This window comes from Musca autumnalis, unplaced genomic scaffold (genome assembly GCF_047663935.1).
Source record: "Musca autumnalis isolate F117 unplaced genomic scaffold, ASM4766393v1 scaffold_1, whole genome shotgun sequence".
In the NCBI taxonomy this organism is placed as follows: Eukaryota; Metazoa; Arthropoda; class Insecta; order Diptera; family Muscidae; genus Musca; species Musca autumnalis.
The window spans coordinates 203,467,580-203,483,622 of NW_027411644.1; the positions used below are offsets into that span (position 1 = coordinate 203,467,580).

Genomic DNA, 16,043 nt, shown 5'->3' on the forward strand with positions numbered 1-16,043 from the left:
GTATCGATTTCGTAACGAAATCTGAAGAAAATCCTTGGGAAATTCGGAATGGAAATTTCATTCCGATATTCGGTCCGAAATCGGTACAAAATCTGAACTATTTCCGCTCCGGAAAATCATTTAAAAATCGGAACGAAATCTAAACGACGTTCGTCCGAAATTGTTCAGACGTGTCGGACATCCGCCATTTGGTTTGCTGGGCACGCTTGTTAAAAAACAAACACAATTCAAAACATTTGCTCTCTCATGCACGCTCTTTCTTTGTGTTCGGGTCGGTTGTGTGTGAGTTGCCGTCGAGTTGAAAACGTCGTAACGAACGGCATGGCTTTCGAATCGTTTTGTCCTGATCAAAATTCTGTGTCTGTTAAAAGAAAAGATATATTTTCAGAATATTTTTTGTTCGACAGTTACCTGTTTACCGGTAAATTAAAGATAAATAAATTTGGTTCAGTCGTTGCAGGAAAATTCAAGGTCAGAGAAGAAACCTTGAATTTATTAATTTCAATACATTTGGAAAAGTGTTAAACGGTCTTGACGGACTCGTTCAAAAGTATGCATGAGCCGAAAAAGTGCACTGTCAGGCATTTTTCCGGGTGCCTTTGCAGTAGTTAAAAGTTCAATTTCACTAAAGTTACAATTGTACTAAAGTATAGTACCTGAGGAAATATAAAATAGCTCATCTCGTATAAACGCTGCGGTAAATGAACTCAATATTTGTTACGGTTTCCAAAAAGCAAGTATTTCTTTGTCCGGAAATTTGGAAAAAATTACGTATTTTTTCTAAATAGGAAAAAATAGTAGAATTTAGTGGTAATGGTAGAATTTAGTGTTTTCTTACATTCAGTATGTGTACTATCGAATCCCATATAAAAATTAGAAATCGATAAAGACAAAAATTGGGGGTTTGGTCACGAAAATTGATTTCTTTACCATTGGGCAAAGTATCGTGAAGATAATTCAAAAACAATAAACGTTAGGTGTGGTTTGAAACGGTTCCTATTAAGCCGGTATAGTTTATTCTTTGGAATATCCACACCTCACTATATACTATAAAGACTCTGAATATGTTATCGCCGGTATTGATGTGTTCGTGTGAAATGTAGGTCCATTATTCGTTTTTTAACCATAGGCTGAGTGCCATGATCCATATTAGCTCACTGATCTACTGAACATTTTACTGTTTAGTCCGATCGGCGTGTCTAACGGCACCATTTGTAGAGAAGTTTTTCGTGGCTGAAATATACAGGAAATGTCGCCGACATTATGCTGAGGCATGGCACAATTAACAAATTAATGGTATCATGGCAGTTGTTCAAATATGAAATGTCAAATATCTTTATAAAAAATTATTTTTGTTGTAATTTTCCCAACAACATCAAGAAAATTTTGACATAACATATTCCAAATTTTACGATACTACTACTTGGGTAGCCATGGGCTGAGGGGTATTTTCACCGTCGCCGAAAATTTGATGTTGCGTGGCCTAGGAATCGAGCCGCAGACCTTCTGAGTGCAAGGCGGCGATAATCAGTAGGTATCAGTATCATTGAGCTAATATGAATCGGAGTGAATTGATTGATATTGAAGAATACATTCTTGCCCATTCTGGGATGTTTTGGAACATTATTATAAATAATTTAAGAATAACCAAAATTGTGTGTCGTCCCTAAAACGTCGAATGAAGGCTTATCTATTTGTATACTCTACACCACATTCTGGTAAGGGATATATGTACATATATATGTGCACTTGTAATATAAAAAATAAAACGATATAGAACCATAGTTCCTTTTAGGGATATACATTAGGGTTATTACTTTTTTACAACCTCATATCATAGCGTGATGAATTTCCACATAAGATCACATAAAATCTTAATTATATTATTTTAACATTTGAATTTATCACAATTATGGACAATTTTCCGAAGTCACTGTAAGAAGATGAAGAATTAAAAGTAAACTTTAGAGTCACATGAGATAACCAAACCGACATAACATTGTTTCTTTAATTAATTGTTTATTTAATTTTAAGAATTTTAAAAATGTCCTAAACGATTTTTTTCAAAAATATAATTTTTTTAACAAAAAAAAAAACATATATTTTTTTCAAAGTTGTTTGTGCGTGATCTTTTTATACCCTCCACCATAGGATGGGGGTATATTAAGTTTGTCACTACGTTTGTAACTACTCGAAATAATCATTGTAGACCCCACAAAGTATATATATTCTTGATCAGCGTGCAATTCTACATCGATATAGCCATGTCCGTCCGTGTCCGTCTGTCCGTTTGTGGAAAACACTCTAGCGTCGGAACGGATTGACGTAGGTTGATGAAATTTTGTGAAAATATGTTATATTTACGTAGGACTTTTGGTATTGAAAGCGGGCTATGTAGGTCCACGCTTTCGTATAGCCCCCATACAAAATGACGCGTGACGCGTGACGCGTCATCGTTTTAAGGAATTTTTAAGATATTTGGCCCATTTTACCACCGAATTGGTTGTAATTTAGTACTTTGTGTCTCCAGAGGCCAAAAAATATTCCTACCAAAGTTGGGTTATATAGGTCTACGTTTTGGTATAGCCCCCATCAGGGACGTACGCAGGGGGGGGGGGGTGGCACTGGGGGCCCGGGCCCCCAACGAAATGGTTTGGTCGACTAAAATTTTTTGAGCAACTTTAAGAAATTATTACTTTTTTTCACTAAAATAATTTTTTAATTTTGGAATTTTCAAATGAAAACTTAGATTGTTCTGAATGCCATGTACTAAAAATTTACTTTATGAACAAGTTGTCTAAGAAATATATAAAATTTTTTGTTTGAATACTCTTTTTGAGAAAACTTCCAGTGAAATCTGTATTACTTCTTTTTCTCATGTAATTTCATTATCAAATAATAAAGGGTCGAGGAATTCTATAACAAATATAAAGGTCTTGAGGCTTTAAACTCATTCTGTATTAAAAAAATTACGTGTTTAGTATTGTGCGGATTTAAAGTGCATGAAATGACATGTTTACTGGACGAAATGTACGATATATCAAGTGTTTTCCGTGGAGCATATCTCTAAAACCAATAACAAAATTGTTTTACTGCCTTAATTTTTTATTATTTATTTTATGGAGAAAAATGTATTGTTGTGCGTCATAAAGTGCTAATGTCTGCTATAAGTAGCATACCCACCTGCATTTTTCCTATCATTAACAAAGTTGTAGCTGAAAACAACCGCAAACAAAATTAATGCTCAAACATTGGTTAAATGGTATTAAAATCTGCTGTAATTTCGGGCTTTAGGCTAACGATAAAAATGTACCTCATCGAAATAATGGCCTTTGACTTCTCATATGTTTCGACAAAATCCGCTTCAAATAATTTGGTGTCGATTTAGCCCAATTCTTTCGTCTGTCTGGCTCAAGCGCATGATAACTCTCGAACGGATCAACCAAACTTTAAGTCATATCGGTCCACTCCTTTTTTCTCAGAAGTCTACCTTTGTCGAAGGTCCAAATCGATTTCTTCAAGACATAGATTAAGTTCGAACATGGATTATATCGGTTCACTCCTTCCGTTACCTCCCATACAAAATTTCAATATCCGATTTCACCGAAACTTTGAACATCCTAAAATTACTTCCGGACGTACATATGTATATCAAGTACCAAGAGAGTCTATATGGGACAACATCTTCGGATACTTCCTTCACAAAATTTCAAAATACATTGTACATGTTTGCCAATGCTACTCCTTGCGGTCTTGTTTACAGCGATATTCTATTTTTCGTGGGTTAATCGATAACGGTTCAAAAGCTCTAAACCTCACCATGACCAACTAAAATGACGGATTGACACGATAACTATCAAAAGGAATGACATCCAAAGTTAGGTCCACTTCCAAAATGGACCATTCTTACAGGTATCTTCTCCACAAAAGTGCAAAACTTTTGCGCTCTTATCGAAGTCAAATTTATGATCACAACATAAACATTTATTCGTAACGCTCACAATCGTGAAGTTTTATACCCAAATGTTTCGATATTTTTGTCGGAAAGTGTATACATCCTAAAAATACAACGAAATTCTGAAACTCCCTGACTACACAATTTTTAGGAGAGAGATATTGGTTATGAAGCCCGTATTCGATCTGTGTATAGATAAGAGTCTATACTTTTAAGACTGATTCTTTTTTACTTGAAGTACATAGTCTTTGGTCATAGTCCTTGGAATGTTTTAAATGTCATCGAGTTCATAAACATCTAATCCTATAATTAAGGTAGAAATAAGGCGGAACAACCATTGGGATATCAGATGGAGTTTTTCCGACTTAACCTATTTTGTCAGGACTTAGCTAAAATTTTGCCGAGCCTGAATGTGGGTTTCGTAGTCTCAAACAGTACTGCGTATAGAATTCGGAGCATATGAATCGTAGTTGGTATCGCCCGACTCCTGATAAAAATGTTTTCTGTTCTAAATGCCTATTCCTGAACCTTCAAGAATCTACAAATTTTTACTACTCTTTACTACTATATCTTCTGGTAAAATAGTAAAGTTTTCGTGTTTTTATGACATAAAAGAATATTATTTTCTGGCAACGTTTGATTGGAAATGTTCGCTACAAAATCTAAATCTTCTTATCAGCATCAGTCCTCGAGGTAAAATGTGTCCAATTGATAGTTTAATAAGGCAAAAATAACACAAAACTTTTTTAAAGGGACTATGTACTTTGAAGAATAAGAAATATTGTAAATCTTTGAAATAGAAGCGAAAATGCCAAATAAGAGCTACTGTGGTTAAAAATTCTGGGATACACCAAAACGTAAACCTACATGTGTAATATTCATTTGAAAGATTTTTAGTTATTGCGTCAATTCTGTTGGAGAATTTGGTTAAAAACTTTCAAGCGGAACTTTTGTATGGGGACTATACTAAACGTATTATGATATGCTGTATTTTACTCTGTTCCAAATTTCAAATTTATATCTATAGTATTGTAAACTCTCTCTATTGAAATTATATAATTTGTGTCAATATTTCATATAAAATAAACTAAAAACCCTTTAAAATAGCTTTATGTAACGCTACACGACATTTTTTAATTTCATGATTTTTGGTCAAGTTGCCCCCCCCCCCCCCCCCCCGAAATGAAATCCTGCGTACGTCCCTGGCCCCCATATAAGGCCCCATATAAAGTACGCGTCATTTTAATATATTTTGAATGTATTAGACCCATTTGACCACAGATTTGGTTGTAATTTGGTATTTTGTGTCTTCAGAGGCCAGAAAACATTCCTACCAAAGTTGGGTTATATAAGTCCACGTTTTGGTACAGCCCCCACATAAGGCCCCTTATAAAGTACGCGTCATTTTAATATATTTTGAATGTATTAGACCCATTTGACCAAGGAATCGGTTGTAACTTTGTATTTTGTGTTTCCAGAGGCTAAGAAACATTTCTACCATAAAATGTTTATATAGGTCCACGTGTTGATATAGCCCTCATAATACAATATCTCCCGATTTTCGTTATTTTGAACGTTTTAGCCTCATTATCACACCGAGATGGCTGAAATTTGGTATTTAGTCTTCTTTAGGCGTATAAAACTTTCCCCCTGATATTTGTAGGTATAGGTCTACGCCATCATATAGCCCCCATAGAACGGTACCTTCCGATTTTCGGTATTTTGAAGGTTGTGGCCACATTAATCCACCGAAATGGCTGAAATTTGTGGTGGAGGGTATAAAAATTTCGGCCCGACCGAACTTAACGCTTTTCTTACTTGTTTCATTTTTGAATGGAATAAATGTTATTGTCGTTATTAGTTGTCTTAGGTTTATTCATTCATGTAACAGGAAATTATTTTTGAGAACTTTCTTTTCATATCATTCATTTTTCAAAAAAAAAAAAAAATATAAAATCGATAAAATCGTGAACTTTTTTAATCGTTATTTCAGACATTAATAGGCAAAAGTTCATTCATCCGTGCTATAGGAAATCATTTTTGAGAAAAAGTGTCAAAAAGTCATAACTTTAATTTACATAGAATCACTCTATGAGTCGATTTAGCATGTCCATCCGTTGTTTCACAACGTACAGGACGCATTTATTGTCTGATTCATCTGAAAAGTGGGTCAGATTATTTTTATCCATGAGAAAAACGCTATCGCTATAAGTGAGAATCGCTTCAGAGTTGGATATAGCGCTAGAGCTGGAAAACCATCGATATTCCCAACATTCGATTTTTCGACATTTAATTTCAAAAGATCGATAGCTATCGATATTATCGTTAATTTGTCATCACCACTAATTTGGAAATAAATATGGCGGATATGTCTATGTTTTTGTTGACATTTTGCACAAGTACTTCATAAATGGTCTGTTCCAGAATTGCAAGAATCTACTATTATTTATTTATTTATTTATTATAAATTTAGCTTATAACTAAAAAAATTACAAACTAAATATAAGCAAATAAGGCCATGACAAAGAATCTACTAATTTCTACTATTTTTTCCGATAACATAAAGGGAAAATTGTTATCGTAGTAAAAATTAGTAGCTTCTTGTAGGTACTGGAAGAGACAAAAAAAAGGAGAAAAAACAATTTATTTTATTTAATAAAAAGACACAACCATACAAATTACTTTTCCGAAAAATTCGTACGTGTGACTAGGGACTTACTTTCTCCAGTCCACAAAACCGGAAAACCGCCTAATTTCTCTTCATTTTAGGTTAAGGGTTTTTAATCCAATAATATCGATATCGAAAAGTATCTATCGATATTGAATTTTTAAAAAATAATCGATACTATGGATAGTGCCATCGATTTTTTGCCAGCTCTATATAGCACCCATATATATTTTCACCTGATTGGTGGTCCACCAAATACGCAAGTTCTGCCTAATTTTGATGCAATTTGGAAATTGTCGCCAAATTCGGACTAGAAATAGCCAGATTAGCCAGACTAGCTAAATTATATTGAAATCAGTTCTGATTTGGATATAGCACTTATTTAAATATATTTTCGCCCGATTTTAGATATTTGGTGGACCCACCACACTATGTACTTCTAATTTTGATGAAATTTGAAATACATGAAGGATTTTTTTTTGTTAATCGGTTATGTTTTGGATATAGCTCCCATATATAATTCCGCTTTATTTTCAGTATTTGTTTGACCAAACACAAAATTGGACAGACATTTTGATGAAAATAGGAAAATGTGACGCGCAATTTGGTGTAAAAAAATTTCGCGTAACTGTTTTGAAATCCATCACCACGATTTCATTATATAGTCGGCCCTGCCCTACTTTGATAAAATCCTGAACCTTATTTTGACTGCAATATATTTTGGAATATTATTAAATTGCCAAATGTGATCCAATATAATATTTCTTGATTATTATTCAATCTTGTTTTAAAAGTTATTATTTTATTATCTCTGAATCCAAACCCTTAAAATTACATGTAATTTAAATATGCTATTTGAGATAAAATAAAATTTAATTTCTAACAATCTGTTTTTATTTAATTTATGTTAATCACGAACAAGCCAATTAAAATCATTTCAATGGAAGAATTGCAACATCAATGCTTTCATAATTAGAAAAAAAAACACGGAAATTTTAATATTTAAAAGTTATTTAAAATGAAATAGGGTGGGATGGATTTGCAGAACAGCGGTAATGTTTACGCATTTCTAACAACAAAAAATATCATAGTAAATTAATTAAAGCGAAAAAGAGGGGGTGGTGCTTTTGAGTTAAAATATATCATAAATGTTTACATAAATAAAAAATATATCAACAAAAACATATTCTCTAACAATGAAATGAATAACAATAATAATCCTTTAACATGCCATCACATTCTGTTGTAGGTATTCTTCCATTGAACATATTATGTGTGCATGTTGATATTTTTATATTTGATTACATATAACTTTTTGGAGATTGTACAGGAATTATAACAAATTTATATATAGAATTATTCTCATATGCGTTAAGAAATTTGAATTTTGTGAAATTGTGTATGAGATATAATGCTAAAACAAATACAACTCTGTAACTTCAACTTTGCAAATTCTCAATATTATTTTCAATTTGTTTTATAACAAAGTTTGTTTGAGCTTAATTTTGACTTTTTTATATTAAATTTTTTTCCAGAAAATTTTATTAGAAAACAAAAGAAATAAATTTCAAACTACCACAATCCATCATTCTACATTTTTTGATAACATTTAAAAAACAAAACCAAAAAATCCTTTTCAACTATTTCATTGGTCTGTGATAAGTGAATGTCAAGCTAATCAAATCTGTAAAAAAAATAATAAAGAAAAAACACTCTGTTAATTAAACTCTTACAAAAGCAAAGCATTTGAGCAAACAAACAAATAAACTACAAAAAAACCAAAAGTGCGGTTTCAGTTATGTTTCCAAATTTTCCAAAATAAATTCAAATAAGTGAAATTTTCCCAATAAAACAACAAATTGTAGCCAAAAAATTAACCAAAATACTCAGCTAATAATCATCGTGAAAGTGGAGTAGCAAATTGAGACCGAAAACAAGCAAATCAACAACAACAGCAACAATATTTTTACCAAATATTTAAATAAATACAAAACACCAAAAACCGCATTGAAAAAAAAAAACAGAAACACTATAACAAACATATTTACACACATCTGTATGTTGGTAAACCCAGGACTTTCAACAACAACAACTGTAAACACATTTTAATTAACTGCCCAAGTAAAAGTGCAAATTATCCAAAAACAAACCAAAAATATTTTTGGGGGCAAAAGTTTATTTAAACTTTAATTTTTCTAAAAAAAAACGCAAACAACAACAATAACGTTTGAAAAATTTTTGCAACATCTAATACAGCACAACGATAATTTCGTGCATTCGCATACGTCCACTCTCCTGTCCAGCCGTTACATTTTTGGTTGGATATACACAAATAATTTTATTGCCATCGACGCGAACATTTACCACTTTGTAAAACCACAACATCCAGCGTGTACAGCCAGTAGTCACCAAAACAGGCCAACCAACATACGATAGAGGACACGTGTAACTGCAAACACAACGTTCCCGCCCTACGCCCAATTTGCCACAATATCATCAACAACAATAAAACATACATGTTGATCGCCTAGACAGACCAGACCAAAGCATTTCAGCATTTTACCAAAAAGCATAACATAGCGGCGGCACATACTGCTAGTCATCACACGGCCTTAGCCACCGAACACAACAACTAGCAACAACAATCCAAACAGTTAGGCAGCAGCATAGCCATACAAGTACTGGCAGCTTTAACCGGCAAGAGGATATACATTTTAATCCGTGTGGAAATATCTAGTACATGACATACCTGGAACACATTAACATACGTGAACATTAAAGTACTCACTTTGATTGTATGCAAAAACACAAAAACGACAACAACAACAAAAAACGTTAGACAAAACATCCACACATTCGTAAATATACGAGACGACAAAGAGAACAAAGAGTTGTTGTATTCAGTACTGTAACCTGACCGCAAAACATCAAAAGCATTACAACCTAAAAGGTAATAGCAACAGCAGGAGCATTCTCATCATCATCATCAACAGCAACACAGCAGCCGGATTTCATTCATCTCTGCGAAACAAAAACCATATATCCGCCATTCAAGTGAATCTATTGAGCTAGACATATATACATCCATACACATAAAACCACAAAGGTAGATAGCCAGTAGAGAGAGAGAGAGGTTGAAAGAGAAAATTGCATACACCTGCTACTGCTCGCATCATAATAGTGTGAATACTCATCACTGATAAACGAATCTCCATTCCGGGAAATAAAAACACGAGCAACTCGGCCACTAAAAGAAACCGACATCAAGAACGAAACGAGCACAATCTCCACATCTCATCCCCCGCTACCATCTATCTTGTATTCTTTGATAACCACCAAGTAAACGAGCTCAACAGCAAATCAAAAGCAAAATGTTGGCAATGCCCACACTGATGATGCCAGCCACAGCACAAATGACGCTTAGCAGTCAACCACTATCAGTTGGTGCTCCACATGCTAAACCGTATGAAACTAAATTATTGGCCATACATCAGACGCATATAACGGCCCAACAACAGCAGCAGCAACAACAGCAGCAATCACATCAGCAGGCCAACAACACCAAGCAACAACAACAACAGCAGCAACAACAAATGTCGGCCAATAGCCAACAACAACAGCAGCAACAAGCCGCCGCTGCTGTAGCTCAACAACAAGCTGTACAACAACAACAGCAAGCAGCTGCCGCCCAACAACATCAACAGCAGCAACAACAGGCTGCCGCTGCTGCAGCCGCTGCCGCATGTATTGCCCAACAGCAAGCTGTTGCCGTGGCCGCTGCTGCTGCACAACAGCAACAATATCAAATACATTCGCAACAACAATCACCACAACAGGCATTGAGTGCTTCACCCAAACAAGGTAAGTGAATGAGAAAATTTAGTTGAAATTGAGATGATCAATTTACAAAGGATCAGTAGAGTACAAAAGTACATGCACACCATATACATACAACATATGTATTTCATTCATATACGAAGGAATATCATAACTCCAAAATATCAGTATTTTGGGATGACTTTTAAACTCTGACTTGCCATATTTAAAAGATTATCGCACAAAAAGTATTCTAACTAGCTAACCATATGTCAGTGATAAATTTCTGTTCAAGATTGTGCATATCTTGAAGTTTCTAAGTGGTTCGTAAGCTCTGTGAAAATAGAATTTGTTAACTCGAAAAGAATATTTGTTGAGTAAATGAGCGATTAGAATTTTTAATTACTGGTATTCTGGGCCGTATGTTGTATGAAGTGGAATAATGCCTTTCAGGGTACGTATACGCAATTCACTTATTTAAAGTACAGGTAGCATAGAGTATGTCACAAACAATTTCAAATCGATCGGAGCAAAATTGGCTGAGATATGACCTTCGAAGTGAAAACCCCATTGTGTTTTGTGTGTAGAGGCGCAACTTAAAAACGCATTTCTCGAAATGTCATTTTGAAGACGGTGGCAACGACAGCTCGAAAACGAATGGACCTATCTTCATATATTTTGTGAACTTTTTACATACAAAAAAAAAAAAGATTTGTCTTTAAGCGAGACAGAATTTTTACAAAATTTGTTGCCCGATTTTCGGGCAAAAAAGCAATTTTTTCCGTTTAAATCGAAATTTGGACATTAACAGTTCAACAATTTTTATACCCTCAGCATTTATGCTAACGAGGGTATATACACTTTTATACGGGCAAATGTGCCTCATCTAAATAATGGTTTTAGACCACAAATATGTTTGGACGAAATCCGTTTCAGACAATTTGGAGTCGATTTAGCAATGCCCGTCCGTCTGTCTGTCTGGCTGGTGCGCACGATAACTTTTGAACGGATTAACCGAATTGTTCCAAAATTTGGCCTTCGTAATATTTTGTCAAAACTTAGTTTAAATTCGAAGATGGGCCATATCGGTCCACTCCTACAGATACCTCCCCCACAAAAATTCGAAAACGTTTGGAATAATTGTGCGAACGATAACTCTTAAAGGTAGTAACCGATTTGGTCAATACTTTACTAATCGTAAAATTTTTACCAGACATAGATGAGATTCCAATATGAACTCTATCGGTCCATTACTTCGGGTACCTCGTACACAAAATTTCGGAAAAGTTCAGTTTTGGACCTGCTCTCGAATCGCCTTGATTTTTGTTGTAACAACTTTTATTTGCTGCCCCAATTACGGCAATACAAGTTTTATCAGGGGCAAGTCCATACTTCCTGAGAAAATATCCCGAAGTTGTAAAAAACTCTTATGGCACCAGTGTAGTGGTTGGAGCGCACGATAACTCTCAAACGGATGAGCCGATTTGGTCCAGAATTTGGCCTTTGTAATATTTTGTTCAAACTGAGTTTAAGTTCGAAGATGGCCAATATCGGTTTACTCCTTCAGGTATCTCCCCTACAAAAGTTCGAAAACGTTCGGAAAAAATGTGCGAACGATATCTCTTAAAGATAGTAACCGATCTGGTCCATACTTTACTCATCGTAAAATTTTTACCAGACATAGATGAGATTCCAATATGAACTCTATCGGTCCACTCTTTCGGGTACCTTCCACACAAAATTTCGAAAAGTGCAGTTTAAGACCTCCTCTCGATTCGTTTTGATTTTTGTTGTAACATCTTGCATTCTTAGCCCCCATTACGACGTTATATTTTTTTCAGGGGCAAGTCAATACTTCCTAAAAAGCCGCTATGGCACCATGTGTAGTGGCTAAAGCTCACGGTAACTATCGAACAGATAAACCGATTCCGTCCAGAATTTGGCCTTCGCAATATTTTGTTCAAACTGTGTTTAAGTTCGAAGATGGGCCATATCGGTTCACTCCTTCAGGTATCTCCCCCACAAAAGTTCGAAAACGTTCGGAAAAAATGTGCGAACGATAACTCTTAAAGATAGTAACCGATCTGGTCCATACTTTACTCATCGTAAAATTTTTACCAGACATAGATGAGATTCCAATATGAACTCTATCGGTCCACTCTTTCGGGTACCTTCCACACAAAATTTCGAAAAGTGCAGTTTAAGACCTCCTCTCGAATCGCTTTGATTTTTGTTGTAACATCTTGCATTCTTAGCCCCCATTACGACGGTATATTTTTTTTCAGAGGCAAGTCAATACTTCCTGAAAGCTCTAAAAAGCCGCTATGGCACCATGTGTAGTGGCTGAAGCTCATGATAACTCTCGAAAAGATAAACCGATTCCGTTCAGAATTTGGCAGTCGTAATATTTTGTCCAAACTTAAATCAAGTTCTAAGATGTTCCATATCGGTCCACTCCTTTAGGTACCTTCCCCACAAAAGTTCGACACTTTTCACTAAAATGGTGAACACAATAACTCTCGAAGGTAGTAACCCATTTGGTCCATATTTTGCACATCGTTATGTTTCTACGAGACATAGATCAGGTTCGAAAATCGGCTATATATGTCAACTCCTTCGAGTACCTCTCACACAAAATTTCGTAAAACGCAGTTTAAGGCTCCTATCGAATTGCTTTCTCTTTACGATGGTATAAGTTTTTTCAGGGGCAAGTCCATACTTCCTGAGAAAATAGCTGTAAAAATGCTCGATATTATATTTGTCGTGGGCAGGTCCATGCTTTCAGACTAACTGAAATGACTAGTGAGCACAATATCTATCAAAAGGAATGACTACCAAAATAAGATCCACTTCCAAAATGACTCCGTCGATCCATTCCTTCAAGTACACCCTCTGCAACACTTTTGAGCTTCAAACCAAATATATTTCTGTCGGCAAATTCCAAAAAGCTTGAGATGGACGTTTCAATTCACGTAGGCTGAGGGTATATCTCAGTCGGTAGAACCGACTGATACTTTTTTACTGGTATTAATTCTGTTTTGTTTAAGGACAAGATTATTAGGTTTTTAAAACGCCCAAAAAATATATGAAGATCGGCCCATTCGTTTGGTAGTTATCCTTGGCACCCTTATAAAAATTCGTGGTATTTTAGCACAATTAAAACTGTCGGTATGAGAATAAAAACAATGCATTCCGTTTGCAAGGCGGGTTTACTTACCATTACAGCATCCCCAAACTTCCTACATCTCAATATTTATACCCTCAGCCTTTAGGCTGGCTTGTGCGCACGATAAATCTCAAACGGATCGTGTTTGAAGATAGCCCATATCGGTGCACTCCTTCCGGCACTTACCCATAAAAGTGAACCAATGTTTGCTTAATTTGTTAGCAGCGGATCAACAGCTTTCGTCCAGCACTTCAGGTAACTCCCACATGTAATAACTCTAGCGTCCGCAACATTGAGCTAGAATGCTTATTTTTGCACCAGGCAACAAAAATTGTCAACATACTGTTTTTTAGTTTTTATCTACATTTTTGTATAAGATTGGATTCCGTTAGTATTTATGGTACCCAGAGGTTAAAAACTAACAATAAAAATTGTGGACATAGGCCCAGGCTGTAATATAGTCCCCATATCACAGTGGTCCCACTTGTATAGAAAGGAGTGCCAAAAATAGGTCTAATCGAGTTAACGCCTCGAAATTTTAAACATAGTTTTTTTAACAAGCCTAAAAGGGGAAAAATTAATGGATGTAGGTCCACATTTGGGTGTAGCCCCCATAGCGTGATTGCAAAAAATGGAAGAATTGGATGCATTACCGACTATTGTGGTATCTCCCTTGTATGACCACCTTCGCCAACCTACTTTGCACCAGTGTAAAGGTAATTATTTTCTTCTTCCATTGACAGGCTTTGCCGTTGGAATACCCCTACTAGAAGCCGATATATTCACAAAGAACAAAACTTTGAATTTGTCTCCACATGAGTTTTTATCCATTCCGACCCCTAAATATTATCCGACTTTCACCAAAATCAATAGGCTTCTTCTTCTGTGGGGCCCCCATCAACTTCCAAAAAATTCGTGACGATCCGATCAAAATTGCGATCTGTGCGTGATTACAAAAAAATTGGAAAATGTGATACATTACCGATATTGCGATATGTCTGTTGTAGGACCACCTACGACTACCTACTTTAAATCGTTGTAAAGGTGTTATTTTCTACTTTCTTTGATAGGTTTTGCTTTTGATATACCTCTTAAAGAAACAGAGATATTGGCTTTGAAATAAAACGTTGACATTTCTCCAAATAAGTTTTTGCCCATTCCGACCCCTGAATATTATCCGACCAGCATAAAAAGCATTAGGCTTCTTCCTCTTCTAAAAATTACAAGATGGGTTGTATTAGCGTCAATTGTGATATATTCGTTGTTTGACCACCTACGACAACCTACATCGTTGTAAAGGTGATATTTTCTATTTTCCTTGATAGGTTTTGCTTTTGATATACCCCTTGAAGATGCAGAGATATGCGCTTTGAAATAAAAATATGACTTTTTCTCTAAATAAGTTTTTTGCCTATTCCGACCCCTGAATATTATCCGACCATCACCAAAATCAATAGGCTTCTTCCCCTCCAGGACCTTCATCAACACCTAAAACTTGGTGACTATCCGATCAAAATTGCGACTTGTAGGATGATTACCAGGTTTAGATGGACAGACGGACGGACAGACCACAAATAGCCAGATCAACTCAGCTCGACGAGATATTCATTATACCCTATACCACAATGTGGAAAAGGGTATAATAAGTTTGTTTTCCCAAAAATTCATGTAACGCCGCGAAATATTCGTCGTAGACCCCTCATGTGGTATACCAAACTTCATATCTCGACGAAATAAAGCGATTTAGCGATGTGTGTCCGTCCGTCCGTCCGTCCGTCTGTCCGTCCATTAAAAATTGTAATCAAGCTAGAGGCCGCAATTATGGACCGATTGTCACGAAATTTAGTATGGAGGTCGGGTTTGGACCAGAATAGAACTGATTAGTTTTTGGCGATGATCGTGAAATGTTAAAGGGATGAAATGGACCAAAAACAAAATTTTGCTCGATTTTGTAGCCGCTCTGTAGGTCGCAATAATAGTCCGATCGGCGCGAAATTTTAAACGTAGTTTTGGTTTGAGATGAAGAAGTAGCGTGCAAGTCAACGGTATGATCGGATAATATTTAGCGGGTTAAATTGATCAAAACTTTTGTGTGAAAATTGGTAAAATTTCTAATGCACATCTTATAACAGCTAGCCCGGAAAGCTAGTGCACAGGGATAGTGGTATAGGGTATCACATGGTCGGCCCCGTCCGACTATAGTCTGTTCTTACTTGTTTTGGTATATATAAGTATGTGTCTACGACCATTATTTCGATGCGTTACAAACTTTTTTGCCAAACCAACTTATACCCTCCCCACATAGTGGGGCAGGGAAAAAAGTTAACAATAATAGATTTTTATACCCTCAGCATTTAGGCTAACGATGGTATATACACTTTCATACGGGCAAACTGTGCCTCATCAAAACAATGGTTTAGACCCCAGACAATTTGGAG

The 16,043-nt window shown here is 35.6% G+C and overlaps 1 protein-coding gene across 5 annotated transcripts in view; it reads left to right on the plus strand.

Annotated features, from left to right (window-relative positions):
- The window catches only part of trv (trivet), a 341,295-nt gene that overhangs the window by 18,639 nt on the left and 306,613 nt on the right, over positions 1-16,043 (plus strand). For all 5 annotated transcript variants that reach the window (XM_073959929.1, XM_073959930.1, XM_073959931.1 and 2 more), the window contains exon 2: positions 8,159-10,484. In XM_073959929.1, the coding sequence (XP_073816030.1) occupies positions 9,995-10,484 (490 nt within the window). In that variant the 5' untranslated portion in view covers positions 8,159-9,994. The remainder of the gene's footprint in view (positions 1-8,158; positions 10,485-16,043) is intronic.